The following is a 19226-nucleotide window of genomic DNA, read 5'->3' on the forward strand; positions in this document are numbered from 1 at the left end:
AAAGCCGTAATTGTGCTCTCTAGTTCTCCAAAATCATACTGAATGTGACAGGTGAAGATATATCAGCTCAACAACAGTTTGTCTCTGAGAATTATTTTTAAATGTTACCATGCAGTTTCAGTGAACATGTAGATCCCCAAAGGAAGAGCCTCAGAAAACAGTTAAGGATTTAAAATCTTAATGGCTTATGTTGGAGTATTCTTTCCTTCCCTGATGAATTGCCTCGGAAAGATCACCCATTATTCTCTCACATGATCAGTATGCACCTAAACATCAAATGGCTGTATTTGTTCATGAATGTGGTCATTGTAGCATTATTTCTATTCTCCACCTAGCTCGAATGTTTGAATTTGGCTTTCAATGTCCACTTTTTTTATGCGAAATACATTTAGAAACTGTTATTATCAATTCATTTTTTTGCAGTTTGAATACTTTTATAATGTATTCAAGTGATAGTTAAAACATTTCTTATTACCAGGTCTCTTTCCACGTGTGCTACATACTAGGGATCGACCGATGATCCGCAAGGCCGATATATCAAGGGCCGATATTGACTTTTGCCAATATATCTGTATCGGCCCCGGAACTGGCCGATATTGCCGATATTCCAAATATTGCTCATGTAAGGGTAAAATTATGTCACATAGCATATGTCAGAGAAACGGCCATGCTGCAACTGGCAACTCCGCCAGTACTTCCAATGGCCGCAATGGACTCAGGCCATAGACTCATTGTCAGTGAAATGGCTGTGCTGCAACTGGCAAATTTGCCAGTACTTCCCATGGCTGCAATGGACTCAGGCCATAGACTAATTCACTGGCCTATAAAAGGACTCTGCTCAGCCCATCTGATTGCTGGATTGTCTTCAGCTCTTCCTGTTTCCTGTGCATTGCTACTTCCTGGATTCCAGTTTGACCCGGCTTGTTTCTGACCTGTCTGCTCTCTCTCCTGGCTTTGACCCACGGCTTCGTCTGACCCTTCGATCCTGCTCCAGTGTTTGACCCTCGGCTTGTGTGACCATCCTTGCTCTCTTGTCCTCTGCCTGACTTCCAGTGTACCGATCCCGGCTTGCTCAACGGACTTGCTTCTGCTCAATCCCCTTGTCTTGGCGACCTGTTTGGACTGATACCTGTGTATGACCCTCGGCCTGGCTTTTACCTGCACATTGCTTGATTCCCTGGAGGCCCTGCAAGTTGTTCCAGGATATCCTTGTGAACCTTTACCTGCACTCCACAAGCATCCAGTGCTCCTTGGGACGCGTCACCTCCTGTCCCACTTCCAGGGGTGATTCGCACCGAGCTGCAAGGGAAGCCCTCTCAGCATTTCGGCCTCTACCAAGAAGTGATCTGACAGTACAATCCAGCCATGTCAGAGGCCGACAGAGGTGCTTCCCAGCTCGAGGCTCTTTGTCAGCAAGTCTCCTCTTTAACACAGGCGGTCCAGAGACTGCAGGACGGTTATTTTCAACTAGAGGGTCGAGTGTTGAACCTAGCTGGCGCACCCTCTCCTTTCGACCCCAATCAACCGCCCGCTAGCTCCGGGGGCACCTCCACTCAGCAAGGACCAGCCGGCCCTGCGCAGGCAGCCATGGTTTTCCCACCTGAACCCAGGGTACCTACACCCGAACGCTTCCGTGGGGAACGGAGAAGGTTCAGATCCTTTAAGAATGCATGTCTCTTGTATTTAGCCCTTCAGCCCAGAACCTTCTCTTCAGAGACTGTCAAAGTAGGATTCATAATTTCTCTGTTGTCAGAAGAACCCCAGACCTGGGCCCATAACCTCCTTGAGCAGAAGAGCCCCTCATTGAACTCTGTAGACTCCTTCTTCCAGGCCATGGCCCAGTTATATGAGGACCCCCAACGGACTGTTACGGCTGAATCAGCCCTACATGCCTTACAACAAAATAAACGTCCTGTAGAGGACTATACCATTGACTTCCGCAGATGGGCCGCGGATACAGACTGGAATGAGCCAGCACTCAAGTACCAGTACCGTCACGGATTGTCTGAAGCCCTTAAGGACGAGTTAGCTCGGGTAGAAACCCCTACGTCTTTGGAAGGTCTAATCTCACTGGCAATCCAACTGGACAGGCGCCTGCGGGAGAGACGCTTAGAGCGCCTTCAAGGGGCCCGACCTACCTGGGTTCTCCCGAAAGTCCCACTTGCTGCTTCACCCCATCCTGGGCCTTCTGTCTCCGGGGGATCAGAAGGAGAACCCATGCAGATTGGTCTAATCCGTTCTGCCTTGACCCCCGAGGAAAGACAACGTCGCCGTCAAGCTAACCTCTGCCTTTATTGTGGGGAATCTGGCCACTTCCTACGCAATTGTCCTGTGAGACCCAGTAAGTCCTATTCACGGCCTCTGCTGAACTGTCAAGTCGCTGGGTCATCCCCTACTCATCTTATTCTCCCTGTCTCCCTACAGGTAGCAGAAAAGAAGATTCGGCTTCTGGCGATCGTTGATTCCGGGGCATGTAGTTGCTTTCTGGACCGTTCTTTAGCTCAAAGACTGTGTGTCCCCATGCAAGCTAAGGAACAGCGACTCCATATTCTTCTGGCTGATGGTTCTTTGCCCAGTTCCGGGCCTGTTACTGAAGAGACGTGCCCCATCTTCACCACGACAGATTCTCATCACCAGGAATTCCTCCGGTTTGACGTCCTTTCCTCACCAATGTTTCCCATTATTTTAGGACTTCCCTGGCTACAGGCCCACAACCCACAGATTGATTGGGTTAAGAGAAGGATCTCCTTCACGTCTAATTACTGCCTGAACCATTGTTTCCTACCTGGATCTGATACTTCTGCTGCTTGCCTGGCCGTCCAACCAGTACATGATCTCCCGGAAAATGTCCCCGCAGTTTATGAGGAATTCATGGACGTATTTGATAAGAAAAAGGCTGAAGCTCTGCCTCCTCACAGGCCTTATGATTGCCCTGTAGAACTTCTGCCTGGAGCCGAGATTCCTTTCGGAAGGATATTCCCGTTATCTGAAAAGGAGCTGGAAACCCTCCGGATTTATATTAACGAAAATTTGGAAAAGGGTTTTATCCGCCCCTCCTCCTCACCAGCAGGGGCCGGGATATTCTTTGTCGAAAAAAAGGATGGCACACTAAGACCTTGTGTAGATTACCGGGAGCTTAATAAAATTACTATTAAAAACCGGTATCCTCTACCTCTTATCCCAGAACTGTTTCAACGTTTCCGGGCAGCTCGGATCTTTACCAAATTGGATCTCCGTGGAGCTTACAACCTTGTTCGCATTAGGAAAGGAGATGAGTGGAAGACGGCGTTCAGAACGCGGTTTGGCCATTTTGAATACCTGGTCATGCCTTTCGGGCTGTGTAACGCCCCTGCTACCTTCCAACATCTAGTTAATGACATTTTTAGGGAATTCCTGGATCTCTTTCTGATTGTCTACCTAGATGACATACTCATTTTTTCCTCCACTCTGGAACTCCACCGGACCCATGTTAAAAAGGTACTATTTACTTTAAGGAAACACGGACTTTATGTGAAACCAGAGAAATGCGAATTTGAGAAAGACTCCATTCAATTCCTGGGTCTCATTATCTCAACAAACGGCATTTCCATGGATCCACAGAAAGTGCAGTCAATTCTCGATTGGCCAGCCCCCTGTGATAAGAAAGGAGTTCAACGCTTTGTGGGGTTTGCTAACTTCTATCGGAGGTTCGTGAAGGGGTTCTCTATGATTATCTCCCCCATTACCCAATTGACCCGCCAACAGGTCCGTTTCCATTGGTCACAGGAAGCTCAAACGGCCTTTGACAAACTGAAGACGTTGTTCACCTCAGCACCTATTCTCCAGCATCCTGATCCAACCCTACCTTATGTGCTTGAAGTGGATGCTTCAGAAATAGCCACTGGAGCAATCTTATCTCAAAGACAAGGCCCGAAGACTCTTCTGCACCCTGTGGCTTTCTTTTCCCGGAAGATGACACCTCCGGAGAGAAACTATGACGTAGGGGATCGGGAACTCTTGGCCATCAAATGTGCCTTGGAAGAGTGGAGATACTTGCTTGAAGGGGCTACTCATCCCATTTTAATATTCACAGACCACAAGAACCTGGAATACCTCAGGACAGCAAGACGCCTGAGACCCCGTCAAGCTCGATGGGCCTTGTTCTTTTCCCGGTTTAATTTTCATCTTACTTACAGGCCAGGGTCCAAGAACGGAAAAGCAGACGCCTTGTCCAGAATGTTTCCAGATACCCCAAACACAGCCGAACCTAACACCATCCTCTCGGCTCAAAATTTTTTGCTTATTCAAACGGATCTGCAATCAGCAATTAAGCAAGCCTCAGTTCAATGTCTCGAGCCTGGGACCTCTTCCTTGGAAAAACGCGGGGGATTCTTGTGGTTCCAAGAAAGGATTTTTGTTCCTTCACAGATCAGACTACAGGTCCTAAAGACTTTGCATGATCACAAGCTTGCCGGGCACTTCGGGGTCAGGAAGACATGTGAACTCATTCAGCGCCACTTTTGGTGGCCCAATTTAGTTCGGGACTGTAAATCCTATGTGGGTTCTTGTATTACGTGTCAGCGTAACAAGGGGGCTAAGACCAAGTCCTGGGGCCTGTTAAGGCCATTGCCCATCCCGGAACAGCCCTGGAAGCAACTTTCCATGGATTTTATAGTGGAATTACCACCTTCAGAAGGTTTCACTACTGTCCTGGTGGTGGTGGACCGTCTCTCGAAGATGGCGCACTTTTTGCCTATGATTGGCACACCTTCTGCTGTGGAAACAGCTAACATGTTTATTAAAGAAGTGGTCAGGCTACACGGTCTCCCGGACAGTATAGTATCGGACAGAGGCGTCCAATTCACTTCCAAATTCTGGAAAGAGCTTTGCAAATCCTTGTCCATTAAGATATGCCTATCATCAGCCTACCACCCGCAGAGTAATGGTCAAACGGAAAGGACCAACCAGACCCTTGAACAATACCTACGTTGCTTTTGCACTTGCTCCCAAGATAACTGGGTCTCTTTACTTCCGTGCGCGGAATTCGCGTATAATAATGCCCTGCATTCTGCAACCAACCAGACCCCGTTCTGGGTGAATTACGGGTTCCATCCTTCTTTTTTGCCCAGTGCTTTCTCAGAAACATCAGTTCCTGCAGTGCAAGACCGGATAATGGCTATCAGGGATAACTACCGGGTGATACAGGACTCCATATCCAAAGCCCAACAGGAGTACAAGAAATTTTATGACCGTAAGAAAAAGGAAAATCCTATGTATAAGGTCGGGGATAAGGTGTGGCTCTCCTCAAACAACCTACGACTATCTTGCCCTTCTAAAAAGTTGGGACCAAGGTTTATTGGGCCTTTTAGAATCAAAAGGATGATAAACCCTGTGGCTTTTGAACTGGCTTTACCTAATTCATACAAGATCCATCCTGTATTCCATGTTTCCCTGCTAAAGCCTGCAATTTCTAGCCCTTTCCCAGGGAGGGAAGAATTGCCTCCACCTCCAGTTTCAGTGGAGGGTGAACCTGAATATGAAGTGGAAACCATTCTGGATTGTCGAAGAAGGGGTGAGATCATACAGTATCTTATTAAATGGAAAGGTTACCCCACTGAAGACAATTCCTGGGAACCCGCTAGTAACCTGCATGCCCCCAGGCTGGTACAGGAATTCCACAGGAGATTCCCGGAAAGATTGGCCCGGTTGGGCATCCGGAGGCTGCCCCTTGGGGGGGGGCACTGTCAGAGAAACGGCCATGCTGCAACTGGCAACTCCGCCAGTACTTCCAATGGCCGCAATGGACTCAGGCCATAGACTCATTGTCAGTGAAATGGCTGTGCTGCAACTGGCAAATTTGCCAGTACTTCCCATGGCTGCAATGGACTCAGGCCATAGACTAATTCACTGGCCTATAAAAGGACTCTGCTCAGCCCATCTGATTGCTGGATTGTCTTCAGCTCTTCCTGTTTCCTGTGCATTGCTACTTCCTGGATTCCAGTTTGACCCGGCTTGTTTCTGACCTGTCTGCTCTCTCTCCTGGCTTTGACCCACGGCTTCGTCTGACCCTTCGATCCTGCTCCAGTGTTTGACCCTCGGCTTGTGTGACCATCCTTGCTCTCTTGTCCTCTGCCTGACTTCCAGTGTACCGATCCCGGCTTGCTCAACGGACTTGCTTCTGCTCAATCCCCTTGTCTTGGCGACCTGTTTGGACTGATACCTGTGTATGACCCTCGGCCTGGCTTTTACCTGCACATTGCTTGATTCCCTGGAGGCCCTGCAAGTTGTTCCAGGATATCCTTGTGAACCTTTACCTGCACTCCACAAGCATCCAGTGCTCCTTGGGACGCGTCACCTCCTGTCCCACTTCCAGGGGTGATTCGCACCGAGCTGCAAGGGAAGCCCTCTCAGCATTTCGGCCTCTACCAAGAAGTGATCTGACAGCATAATTCCGTTTACAAATGTTAATAAATATGCCACTCACATATGTACAAATAAAGATATAAGCAATTCCACATTAGCAGATCTGCTGGCAGATCGGTATCTCTCACCCACTTGCCGTAAGTGATACCCGGGTGATACCACTCCATTCGGCATCCACTCAATACTGCTCTGTCTCTCTCCCCTCCATCTTCCACCCACCCGATACTGATCCATCTCTCACCCTTTTGCCGTAAGTGACACCCAGGTTATACAGCTCCATCCGGCATACGATCTTGGAGGTCATGTGCGTGGTCATGCCCGGCGTGACCACATGACCTCCGAGATCGTCATCGTATGCTAGACGGAGCGGTATCACCCAGGTATCACTTACGACAAGTGGGTGAGAGATACCGATCTGCCAGCAGATCTGCTAATGTGAAATTGCCTATATCTTTAATTTGTACATATGTGAGTGGCATATTCAATAACATTCGTAAACGGAATTATGCTATGTGATATCATTTTACCCTTACATGAGCATCACCACCTAATGGTTGGAGGAGGAGAAGACTAGTCTCGGACCCTGAAATAGGATGTACAAAATATCGACCCATATCGGCCGATACTGATATGCGATGGCCAAAATATCGGTATCGCCAACGAAAAACCTATATTGGTCGATCCCTACTACATACCCCAGCAGCATAAGTATTTATAAATTTCACAGCAAGTGTCCAAATTGCAGTTTACAGAAAATGTCATAGCTGGTGAATTTTGGCCTAAATTATCCTTGTAAAAAATATAAAAGTAATGTAAGTTAAGTTAAAGCTGTAATATCTGAGTCCCTACAGTTTAGTCACATTGCTTCTCTGTAATGAAGAATGTGCCAAATTGTGCAGGCAGCTGGATCCTGGAGAAATCTTTACTGCAGGGATGCCTATCTTCTTCTTGCTTTGAACGTCCAGTGCTGCAACAGTTTTAGGTCTTCAAGCAGAACAGCGGTACACATGGCCCAGTGCGCACACACCTCCTCTTTCCTCTTCCATTCAGAAAAGTTATTTTATTGATCACACAGCTTGTGGGATGATCTATGAATGTGGGAAAGAATCCTGTGACTTATCAAGACCCTCCCTATTCACAGACCGTGTGTAATTGCAGTGTAATCAATAAAAGCACTTTTCTTAATAGAGGGGTAAGGGGGGATGTTCTTGTTGGAACTCTGTACTGCTGTTCTGTCTGAGGAACCAAAGCTGTTAACAATTGCAGCACCGGTAGCTCACAGACAAGAAGAGGACAGGCTTCCACGCAGCAGAAATTTCTCCAGGATCAAGCTGCCGGCGCAATGTGAGACATACTTTGTCACAAGTAATGTGAATGAAGTTGTATGGATTTTGTTTTTGTTTTTTTATGTTTTTTAGCTAAACTTTAGCTTTAACGTATACTGCTCAATAGTTGTTTTTTCTTTTTTTATTAAACTTCAGCTTTAAAGTGTATCTAAGGCCAAAACTTTTTACTTTTGAATGGAGTAGGGCAGTGATGGCAAACCTTGGCACCCCAGATGTTTTGAAACTACATTTGCCCTTGATGATCATGCATTCTGCAGTGTAGTTGAACATCATGGGAAATGTAGTTCCAAAACATCTGGGGTGCCAAGGTTAACCATCACTGGAGTAGGGAATGGTTTAAACCATTCTATTTTGGAAGATTTACCTTTACATATACTCCTGTAGACACAACATGAAGAAAGGGTAAATCTCTCCAAAGTAAGGGAATTTCCCCTTAAGTTCTTATTGAAATATGTGTTCCCAAATGTATTTTTAAATATAAAGGTGAGAATAAACCATTAAAAAGCAATCCACCTGTTTTTGAATCAGTGTACTAATATTACAATTTATATTTGATTTCAGTGGCTCATCATGACATGGATAATACATTCAACTGCAGCTTTATTGAGCCACCATCTGTTGTTGAACAGCCATCCCCTTCATGGTCATCCCGTGGTTCCTTTTCATCTTTTGACACCACAGATGATGGACCAGTGTACTGCGTTCCCCATGAGGGTGAGTGAGACAAATGTTTCAAGGATATAAATGTACGACATATCATTGCAAGGCATGGGTGTGATAGAGATTTTACATTTGCATTTACTCTTTAGATTATATTTTGTTGACTTGCACTGTGAGAAAAAATAGACTTAACTAAACTGAATCTTATTTTCAGATAATTCTGTAGCACTGCCCCCTTAAGGACTGCTGGATTTTAACACTTTTGGGTCCCCCTGGGTTGCTGTTAGCAACCTTGAGATTCACAGTCTATTACTTTACTTCTTGGCTCAGTCGGTAATTAGTCCAGGGGTATGTTGTTGTTTTGTGTTTATTTTATAAATTAGGGATGGGAGAAGGCAATAGTGGGATACTCCAGATTAACTATGCACGAAGTTTGGAGGACATCTATCTGTTGATACAGCCAGGCTGTTAATCCACCTTGCCACTTGGATTTGGATGGATTTAGGATTAAGTCTCTTTCCAGGTGACTTGATGAACTAAAGATATCTTCAGGACACTCTCCTAGTATCCTCTTTCTTGACCACTGACACCCATCCACCGACTATCCTACTCTGGGGTGGCCCCCCCTCAGGTCAGGCCCATTGACACTATCCCCTGTACTCACACTACTGTTTCTCTAGAGTCTCCAGTGTCTCCCTCTCAATCAGCTTTCCTGGACCTCTGGGTTCAGCTCTATTCCTACTAGCCCTCAGGACAACCTCCTGATGCCACGTGCCACTGCTACAGAGGAGGAGGCATCCACCACTCTCCGTCAGGGACTGTGCTCACCAGCCAAAGACCCCACAGCACATGTGCTCCTGGCTTTTATACAGTATCCCAGAATGCACCAAGACAGCCCGTCTCTGCCAATCACCAGGACTGTATCAAAGCCTATGTATCCATTGGCCAGGTTTCCTTCCACTGTCCAACATGCCTCCCTATTGGACCAGTGTGAAACACTCTCTAGACTTGATGAATCACATACTGAGCACACTGAGCAGACCTCACTCACAGATCCTGCTCTCTGGTAGGCAGAAAGCAATACAGATTTATCTGCTGCTCTTCTGATAGGCAGACAGAGTCAAAAACTAAACTATCTCACTAGGAGGGTGCTATACTTACAATTCCTTCAGTTTATATTCTATCAGGGCTTGCATAATGACTAAATGGCAAATTTCTGTACAGTTGCATTATGGGTCAAATATACTGTAAAAAGATAATAGTGCACAGATGTTTACTTCTTACTTACTGGGTGGAAAGCATTAAATATTTGCTGTACTGTATACTAATACAAAATGGCATCCAGTTTATATTAAAAAAAAAAGAGGAAATTGTAGTCAGATGGCACATATAACCTCTAATGCAGGTTAGGAAAGCATATTTAGGGCATGTTAGGTCATCATGGGCAGCACACCTTGGATTTGTTCTGGCTTGTTGAAACCTTCCCATTTCAAAGCAGAAAAGTCCAATATTCTATCATGCATAGCAAGTTCACATTTTTAGAATCATATATTAAAAGCTTATCCAAGCTGCTATAAAATGTTAGTTTAAGGACAAGGTGTTGTAGCTCCTGGTACAATATGGTTTCTCTCAAATCCCAGCTGGTAGTGTTTTGTTAAACAAACAGATCTTGGACAAGTGGCAGAGGAGACATCAGGGTTCTAATAGATTCCTAGTATTCCTAGATTCCTAGAGTTTCCATCGAGTGCATCAGTCACTGTTATACCTTGTGATAATAGCAAAAAGATTAAAAAAAACTTAAAAATTGTTTACAGAATAATAAAAAAAAGACCCCTCCCCCTTGCCATACTCAAACTCGCATAAATACCAATTACATGTTAGACATCCTCACACAAGTAAGATGTAGAATAATCATTTCAGGGTTGTCTTTTGCCTTTAAAGAGCTGTATGGCCTCTGAAATAAAGATTTATACTCACCTAGGAGAACTGAGCAATCAAACATCACTGATCACTCATTTTACTGGAGCGCTAGGCTGTGGAGGGGGCGGTAGCAGCGGACTCAGGCTCTCGGTTGTTCGATGAGAGGCTGAGCCAGGTGGCGGTCCAGGCTTCTGGCTGACTTTAGATTCTGTATCTTTCCCGAGCCTGAACTGGCTGAGTGGCTTTAGCCTGCTGTCGGATGAACACGGGTCACAGGAGTGCATAACAAACTGAACTCCTGTGATCCCAGGAGGAGTATAGCCAAAATAGCTTTGGCTATAATTCTCCTTTGAGTTTATGTTATAGGCTATTAACACATCTCTGCCATGGTGTTTACCTAGGTAAATGACTACACTGTTTTTTGGGAAAACCTCACAGTTAACAGGTCATATACCTGCTAATTGGACAATGAATCATCTGCGTGATGATGTTGTTTTTACTGTGTAATTAGGATGCTGGTAGAGATGTGGCATGGGAAGCTGCAAAGTGTAACCAGGAAACAGAAGTGTAGAACAAAAAGACTGGCAGAACAGAATGATTAGTCCTTTTTGTTATACATCTCACATACAGCTGCAAGAAAAAGTATGTGAACCCTTTGGAATGATATGGATTTCTGCACAAATTGGTCATAAAATGTGATCTGATCATCATCTAAGTCACAACAATAGACAATCACAGTCTGCTTAAACTAATAACACACAAAGAATGAAATGTTGCCATGTTTTTATTGAACACACTATGTAAACATTCACAGTGCAGGTAGAAAAGTATGTGAACCCTTGGATTTAATAACTGGTTGAACCTCCTTTGGTAGCAATACCTTCAACCAAACATTTCCTGTAGTTGCAGATCAGACGTGCACAACGGTCAGGAGCAATTCTTGACCATTCCTCTTTACAGCACTGTTAATTTTGGCAGCAAATTTCAATTTAGTTTTAGTCTTAGTCTTAGGACTAAAATGGCATTTTAGTTTTAGTCCCATTTTAGTCTTCTGCAAGTGTTTTAGTTTTAGTCGTATTAAGTCGACTAAAACTCCAGTACATTTTAGTCGACTAAAACGCCCTACATTTTAGTCGACTAAAACTCATTTTAGTCATCTATAATCGAATGGGTGTAGTTCAATTGTAATTTGTAATGCATTATTTAAGCATTTCTCTACAATTTCCAAACTCATTATATACTACTGCTGGTCCTGTAGTGAAAAATCGAATATGTTATTATTTATGGTATTAAACTTTGAGCATGCACTAGCTCAGCACTACACCAGTGTTAATTTTGGCAGCAAATTTCAATTTCGTTTTAGTTATAGTCTTTTGACTAAAATGGCATTTTAGTCAAAAGACTATAACTAAAACGAAATTGAAATTTGCTGCCAAAATTAACACTGGTGTAGTGCTGAGCTAGTGCATGCTCAAAGTTTAATACCATAAATAATAACATATTCGATTTTTCACTACAGGACCAGCAGTAGTATATAATGAGTTTGGAAATTGTCGTATTTTAGTCTTAAGACTAAAATGCCATTTTAGTTTTAGTCGTATTTTAGTCATCTGAATTGTTTTAGTTTTAGTCGTATTTTAGTAGACTAAAATTGTGTTAATTTAGTCGACGAAAACGTTTTAGTCGGTTTTAGTCGACGAAATTAACACTGCTTTACAGAACTGTTTCAGTTCAGCAATATTCTTGGGATGTTTGGTGTGAATCGCTTTCTTGAGGTCATGCTACAGCATCTCAATCGGGTTGAGGTCAGGACTCTGACTGGGCCACTTCAGAAAGCGTATTTTCTTCTGTTTAAGCCATTCTGTTGTTGATTTACTTCTATGCTTTGAGTCATTTTCCTGTTGCAACACCCATCTTCTGTTGAGCTTCAGCTGGTACACAGATGACCTTAAGTTTTCCTGCAAAATGTCTTGATAAACTTGGGAATTCATTTTTCATTCGATGATAGCAATCCGTCCAGGCCCTGACGCAGCAAAGCAGCCCCAAACCATGATGCCCCCACCACCATACTTCACAGTTGGGATGAGGTTTTGATGTTGGTGTGCTGTGCCTCTTTTTCGCCACACATAGTGTTGTTTGTTTCTTCCAAACAACTCAACTTTGGTTTCATCTGTCCACAGAATATTTTGCCAGTACTGCTGTGGAACATCCAGGTGCTCTTGTGCAAACTGTAAACATGCAGCAATGTTTTGTTTGGACAACAGTGGCTTCCTCTGTGGTATCCTCCCATGAAATCCATTCTATGTTTAGTGTTTTATGTATTGTAGATTCGCTAACAGGGATGTTAGCATTTGCCAGTGACTTTTGTAAGTCTTTAGCTGACACTCTAGGATTCTTCTTCACCTCATTGAGCAGTCTGTGCTGTGCTCTTGCAGTCATCTTTACAGAATGGCCACTCCTAGGGAGAGTAGCCGCAGTGCTGAACTTTCTCCATTTATAGACAACTTGTCTTACCGTGGACTGATGAACAGCAAGGCTTTTGGAGATACTTTTAAAACCCTTTCCAGCTTTATGCAAGTCAACAACTCTTAATTGTAGGTCTTCTGAGAGCTCTTTTGTGCGAGGCATCATTCACATTAGGCAATGCTTCTTGTGAAAAGCAAACCCAGAACTGGTGTGTGTTTTTTATAGGGCAGGGCAGCTGTAACCAACACCTCCAATCTCATCTCATTGATTGGACTCCAGTTGACTGACATCTCACTCCAATTAGCTCTTGGAGATGTTATTAGTCTAGGGGTTCACATATTTTTTCCACCTGCACTGTGAATGTTTACATGGTGTGTTCAATAAAAACATGGCAACATTTCATTCTTTGTGTGTTATTAGTTTAAGCAGACTGTGATTGTCTATTGTTGTGACTTAGATGATGATCAGATCACATTTTATGACCAATTTGTGCAGAAATCCATATCATTCCAAAGGGTTCACATACTTTTTATTGCAGCTGTATATGTATTTTAACTGGAACTGTGTATCTGGTTATTACCAAGATGTGCTGTAAAACTAAAATGTCCTTCTTCCTGTTTGTTCCATGTTTTTCTGTGCAGTTCATTTTCATGTTGTTGATGTTGTCCTTGTGTGTTTTAGAATCGGTGACAGAGTGTAAGGACAAGGGCAACACCAGAGTTTTGGAAAAGGCAGCCCCACCAGTCAATGAAGAGGAAGCTGGTGAATATACCTATCTGAAAGACTCTGGTTCTCCGAAGTCATCCCGGGTGGATCACAGCGAAACCCCACTGCTTAAGTCATCTGATAGCGAAAGATCATCTTGTGGTTCTGGCTCTACAGGTGGAGCATTGTATGCAAAGATTGCAAGGCTGTCTAAACAGTCAAAGGATGAAGATGACCCATCCATGGATATCAGAAGTGCTACAATAGGAGCAAAGCCTCCATCGCCTGAAAGAACAAAACCTCCTCCACCTGATCCATCTACAAAGCCTAAGGTATCATGGATTCATGGCAAATTTAATGCAAGTCAATCTAACACTTTACCATCATTTAATAAGAGTTCAGAAAAGCCAACAGCTAATTCTGACCAATCAGAACAAAATCCATGTGTTAAAGAAAAAGAACAGCATAGGAAGAGGACCCCTAGTGATACAAGCCCTGCTGGTCAAGGTAAACATGAAGAAAAAGTTATTCTGAGAAATAAGGACAAGAAAAAGGATGCTGGCAGCGCAGAAAGCAAACCTTCTGAAGAAGCGCAATCTCCATCAAAATCAAAACACAGGAACAAAACTCATGACCACATGGAAAATATTAATGGAACAGTCCAAAATGCCCTAAAGAGGATAGGAAATCTACACCTCGATAAAAAGAGTGGAGATGCTAAAGAAGCTCCAAAAAGTCCAGATCACAGCAAGTCTTTGGCCGAGGTCATCCACCCTCATTTGTCATCAGAGGCAGCTTCATTACTGGCTGCCCAGCTAAAGGAAAAAACTCAAAGTCTTAATAAAGCAGAGGCCAGTCCTAACCAAAATGGAATTGGTCCACTAAAAACACAAAAGGAGAAACCAACACCTCCCCAGAAAGCTAAGCGGTCTGCAGCGGCCATTAATCAGAAATCAAGTAAGGCGATATTGCCCACATCCACCAACCTGCAAAAAATGATCAGCCCAGTTGCAGAGACAGTTCCAGCCACAGGAAATCCAGTTGAAAAACAAAACTCGAACAGCAGTCAAGAGCAAGCTGCAGGTACAAAGCTAGAATCAGCAGAACCAGCAGTCAAAAAGACACCTATAAAGAAGCCTCCTAGGAAGAAAAGCAAAGACGCCTCCTTGGACACTGATGGAAAAGTACAACCGAAAATGGCAATAATGCCACCACAGTCAGTAAAATAATGTTGACTTATTAGCACATTGTTTTCTCTCCAAAAGGGGCATTAGTTCTGCAACTCATGGACATATTTTTGTGTAGCCATATTTGAGCCAAAGAAATGTCAGTCTTTAGGGCGAGAAGACAAGTGCATTTGGAAATAAATATTTATGTTCCAGTGTAAAACTTGTTAAAGACAAAGAAGACACTTCATTGGCCTGAAACATGTTCAATGAAACAAAATCTGTCCACAATACAATAATAGGTGCCTCTATGTGGATTTTAGTGCCTTTGCATCTTCATGAAAACTGGACCATGCACAGCCAAAAGAGGGTCATATGAGAACTTTTTTTTTTTTAGTAAAGTCTTTTGAGCAACACATTTGGATAATGTGGTATATATGATACTAGACTATGAGGATTTCATAGCTTTGGTTTGTCATGTAAAGCTGACTGATAATTAACTATTTACATTTTTTAGCATGATAGCCTACTGCCAAGCCTTACTATTTGCAAGCTGCTTTACAATACTTCATTCAATGAAGAAGGCCAGGTATCGAAATTATTTAAAAATACCTATTTTTGTATCCAAAATGATAAACCCTGAAATATTGGTTTACATTTAAAAACATAAAGAGCTGACTGTCAAGTTAAATATTCTTTTGGGTTGATCTGTATCACATCATTTCACATTCACCACTAAGATTTGTTTTATCTGTCTTATATAGTGCATAAGCAGTGCTTAATTTAATATAAAACTATTTTATGAATCTGATCTATTTATGTATAAGCTAACCTTTCTTTACCTTTGATTTATGCATTTCAGTTCCCATATTAGTATTACCACAGAGAAGCAAACACGTCTCTTCTTGCTAGAATTTTAGGGTTTAGGCTGAATTTAAGACGCTAACCCAACTAGACAAGTGTACCTTTTTTCAAAAACCAATAACAGTTATTTTTGGTGCAATGATATTTGAAAAATTGGGTCACATGGCTAAATTAGAAAAACTTGTACATGTGTTAAAGCTTTGTGAATTGAGCCTCCCCTCTCAACTTCATAAATCAATACATATAAGTAATGTGCAAGATTTGTATTTACCAGACTTTATTTACCAGTGAGAAGTGAGGTAAAGCTTATAGGCATATTTATAAAGAATGTGGCATTCAACAAACTGCAGGTGAATCTTTCTGGTGCATGCATTTTAACAGTGATTCACCTGCTGCAAATGTTTGGTGAATGCCACGTTCAGAGCTTTATGAACTTTACAAACTCATGTGTAGGGAATTTTAAGGCTAGAGTTCTTTTGCCCATTTTATAATGGTAATTTCACTGTTCTTCACCTCACCTGACACTGTAATTATGCTAGTATGCTAGTTTGCCTTTCCAAAGAGCTGCAGCCTGCCCTATTGTATATATCTTTACTTTGGTAGCTAGTGGAATTGATTAAGGCAAAAGTAAGATATTTTATTATATTTTGTTAGGGCATAATTAGATAGAATTCTCCAAAATTTACTGGTATATGTGCTGCTGACATTTTTTTATTTTTTATGTGATATACAGTACTTCACACTTTTGAATGGCCATTACAATTAAATGCAGGATACAACAAATTTTACCAGATTGATGATAGAGGGGTCCAATAATAATTGACTCAGTACCTGAGACACTTCCTGAATGAGACTTGGACTGGAGGAGACTTTTGAAGGGCTAAAGGTGGTAGGTTTTATCACAGTGCTAGAGGTGGCAGGCAAACAACACAAATACCCCCCCCCCCCGGTCACTTTAAGGTACACAAGGGTGTGATAACACCCATCAAAGGCTTTAAAAATCCTGTGGTAGAAGTTTAAAAAAAAGCAGTGACAGTTATTTGAGGGCTGTATATATCTGAAATGTACAGCCCTCAATGTAGCAGTCAAGCTTTACCCTAATAATGATAACTGAATGTTATTTGTAGTTGCCCCCTCATATGATTATCTGGTTACTATTATCTAGACACTAGCACTTTCTGCATTCAAAATTACCACAGCTGCTACTGTTTGTGGACCTTTTTGATATTTTTGTTAAGTTCCAGCATTTTCCAAGCACCAATGAATATGACTACATACTTCAACACTTATAAAAAAAAGTCTAACTAATAATTTATAATCATAAATGGTGCTTATAATGAGGTATTATTTTGTTAGCACTTACCAATCTAATTTTTCATTTTTAGTTACTAGTAAAAAGTTGCAGTTCAGGCAACCATCATAGATTGCCAAATAATTATCTTCTGTAGAGTTCATCTCCACAATAAAGACCACCCAGCAAGTCAGTCAGTCAGCTACATCAAAGATTGCCAGGTTTGCTGAACCCTCCTAGTAGGACATGAAATTATTATGACATTTAAAAGTATCCTACCAAAAACAGAACTTTAATACCTTACCTGTATTTAATAAGTGTTCTCAGCAAGGCCATAACTCTGCTTTAAGAGCTTGTCATTCTCTGCAGTCTATAAGAATGTCTATCGTTGCTTAGAATTTCATTTAACATGAAATTCCAATATATGGTCGCCATGTTTTCTGATAGGGGCTACTAGCATTCCTATATATTTAATGATTCTGTCCCATAACTAACATTGGCATGAATATTTACTCTTGCCATCCAGGTGCGTATTATTATGTGCTTATAACATGTAAACTACTTTCAACTCCACTGGTATGAAAAGGACACCCCTGTTTCAGTGACCACTGTCAAAGGAGAGGAAACCATTGACATGAAAAAAAAAACCTGATAAAGATGTTAACCCCCTTCCAATAAAAATGTCTATATAATCCTTGAAGAACTTTCCCCTTTCTACCTGTCCCAGTAACCACTATCACTAGGACAGCAAGCCCAGATACAATTCACCAGAAGGATCACTTATGATAGAAAAAACTAACCCCTCCAAATTATACAAATAAAATAATTTGTCAGGAGCTCTAAAAATGCTGCTTTCTCTAAAAATACAACTTACCTGATTTGCCTATTAATCTAATCTTAATGCTTTAAGTCATGGACTTGTGAAGTATAGAAAAAAGAGTGCCAAAAATTCATACATTATTTTATTCTTCTTTTTATTATAAAGAGATAGCCAACATATTTTAGGAGAGTTTTATTAATTCTGCTTTATCAGAGGTGAGCGGAATTGCTGTACCACTCAAAATGCGTTGGCTACTTTATACTATTGTGATGAATAAAATCTAATTTGGAACAAATTTGTGATGCTCTTCTTGCTACTACACTTGCAGTTGTTATTTGGGTCCATTAATATGCAGAGAGCTGCCTCCGATCAATAGGAACATGAATAATAAATTGGAATACCAACCTGAACTAGGGTCCAGTTCTCCACTAATATAGCTTCATTTGAGCCTCTGACTTAAAACAAGTAGACAGATCAGAAGCTTTCTGAAACTAGCTTTGTTCCAGTGTCGTACAGCTGCATGCATGTTTTAGGACTTCCACTTGTCATATTAAGTTATTCAACCCCTTTACAACAGTGTTACACATATTTGCAGTATTAGGGTGGACGGGCCTTAACACCCAGCTGGCACATATATGCCTTGCTGTCATGTTCTGGGGCATGGCTTCATTACAACCTCCCCGAGCTATGACCATCAGCTCACCATCAACTACTAATGATTGAAAGCAATTAAGCATGGTCTACGATGATATCAGCACTGTGCAACCAATCATAGTGTGGCACGATTGGGAATCCCACATGCCATCTTCAGGTGTCACACCGCCCAAGATTTAAATCACCAGGTCTGGCTATTGTAAAGGGTTAAACATTATCACAACATGGTAAGTCAGGTTACGACCAGGAGAACAGTGAAATTTCTAGAGTAAAAAAAAGATCCCAGGTACATAGGGCAGCAAAGGTTGTGTGCCTGTAGGTTCCAGTGATAAAAATTGGACCCTGGTCATTGCACACACCGGGCAGTCAAGCATTAAAGTGTGCATGTGCAGATTGGCCACTGTGGCCACAGTAAGCATGCATACATGAATTCATATGCTGCTGCCTCTCAACAGGTTTCAAATGATAACTAACTGTACATACATATGTTTCCTTTTCTCTGGCAGCAATGGCATACAGGTATTTTTGACTTGCCCCTGTGCTTGGTGCATGTAGATTTCATTGTTAGCGACCTGGTCAATATTTTTCCTTTTAGGTTTTTATTTTTTTAATTTTCAGGTAAAATGTTGAGACACATATCTTAATGCACTTTACTGGAATAGAAGACAAATCAGGAATATATGGATGTTCAATGCACACAGCAATATACATTGAATCCGTAGGCTTATGCAAGCACATTATAGTGATTTATCCCTGTTCTTGTTAATTTCTTTTAGTAAAGCAGGCACCACTATGTCAGCATGAATGCCTTATCTAGCTCATTAAACATTATGATGATGGTAGCACTGAAGAAATTAAAGGAGGCAAGAGATATATTTTTAATGTCAGGGCTCCCACTAGGATGACCGAGTCAAAGGCCTTGGTATGAGCTC

At 42.2% G+C, this 19226-nt stretch overlaps 1 protein-coding gene across 1 annotated transcript in view; it reads left to right on the forward strand.

Moving 5' to 3' along the window:
• Positions 1–15833, forward strand: part of SCARF2 (scavenger receptor class F member 2) — a 296810-nt gene extending 280977 nt beyond the window's left edge. Inside the window, exons 10-11 of the mRNA XM_082248278.1 lie at positions 8310–8462; positions 13476–15833. Coding sequence (XP_082104404.1) covers positions 8310–8462; positions 13476–14728 — 1406 coding nt within the window. The 3' untranslated portion in view covers positions 14729–15833. The remainder of the gene's footprint in view (positions 1–8309; positions 8463–13475) is intronic.
• Positions 15834–19226: the final 3393 nt, after the last annotated feature.

The sequence above is a fragment of the Pelophylax lessonae genome, assembly GCF_965119305.1.
Source record: "Pelophylax lessonae genome assembly, chromosome: 1".
Lineage (NCBI taxonomy): Eukaryota > Metazoa > Chordata > Amphibia > Anura > Ranidae > Pelophylax > Pelophylax lessonae.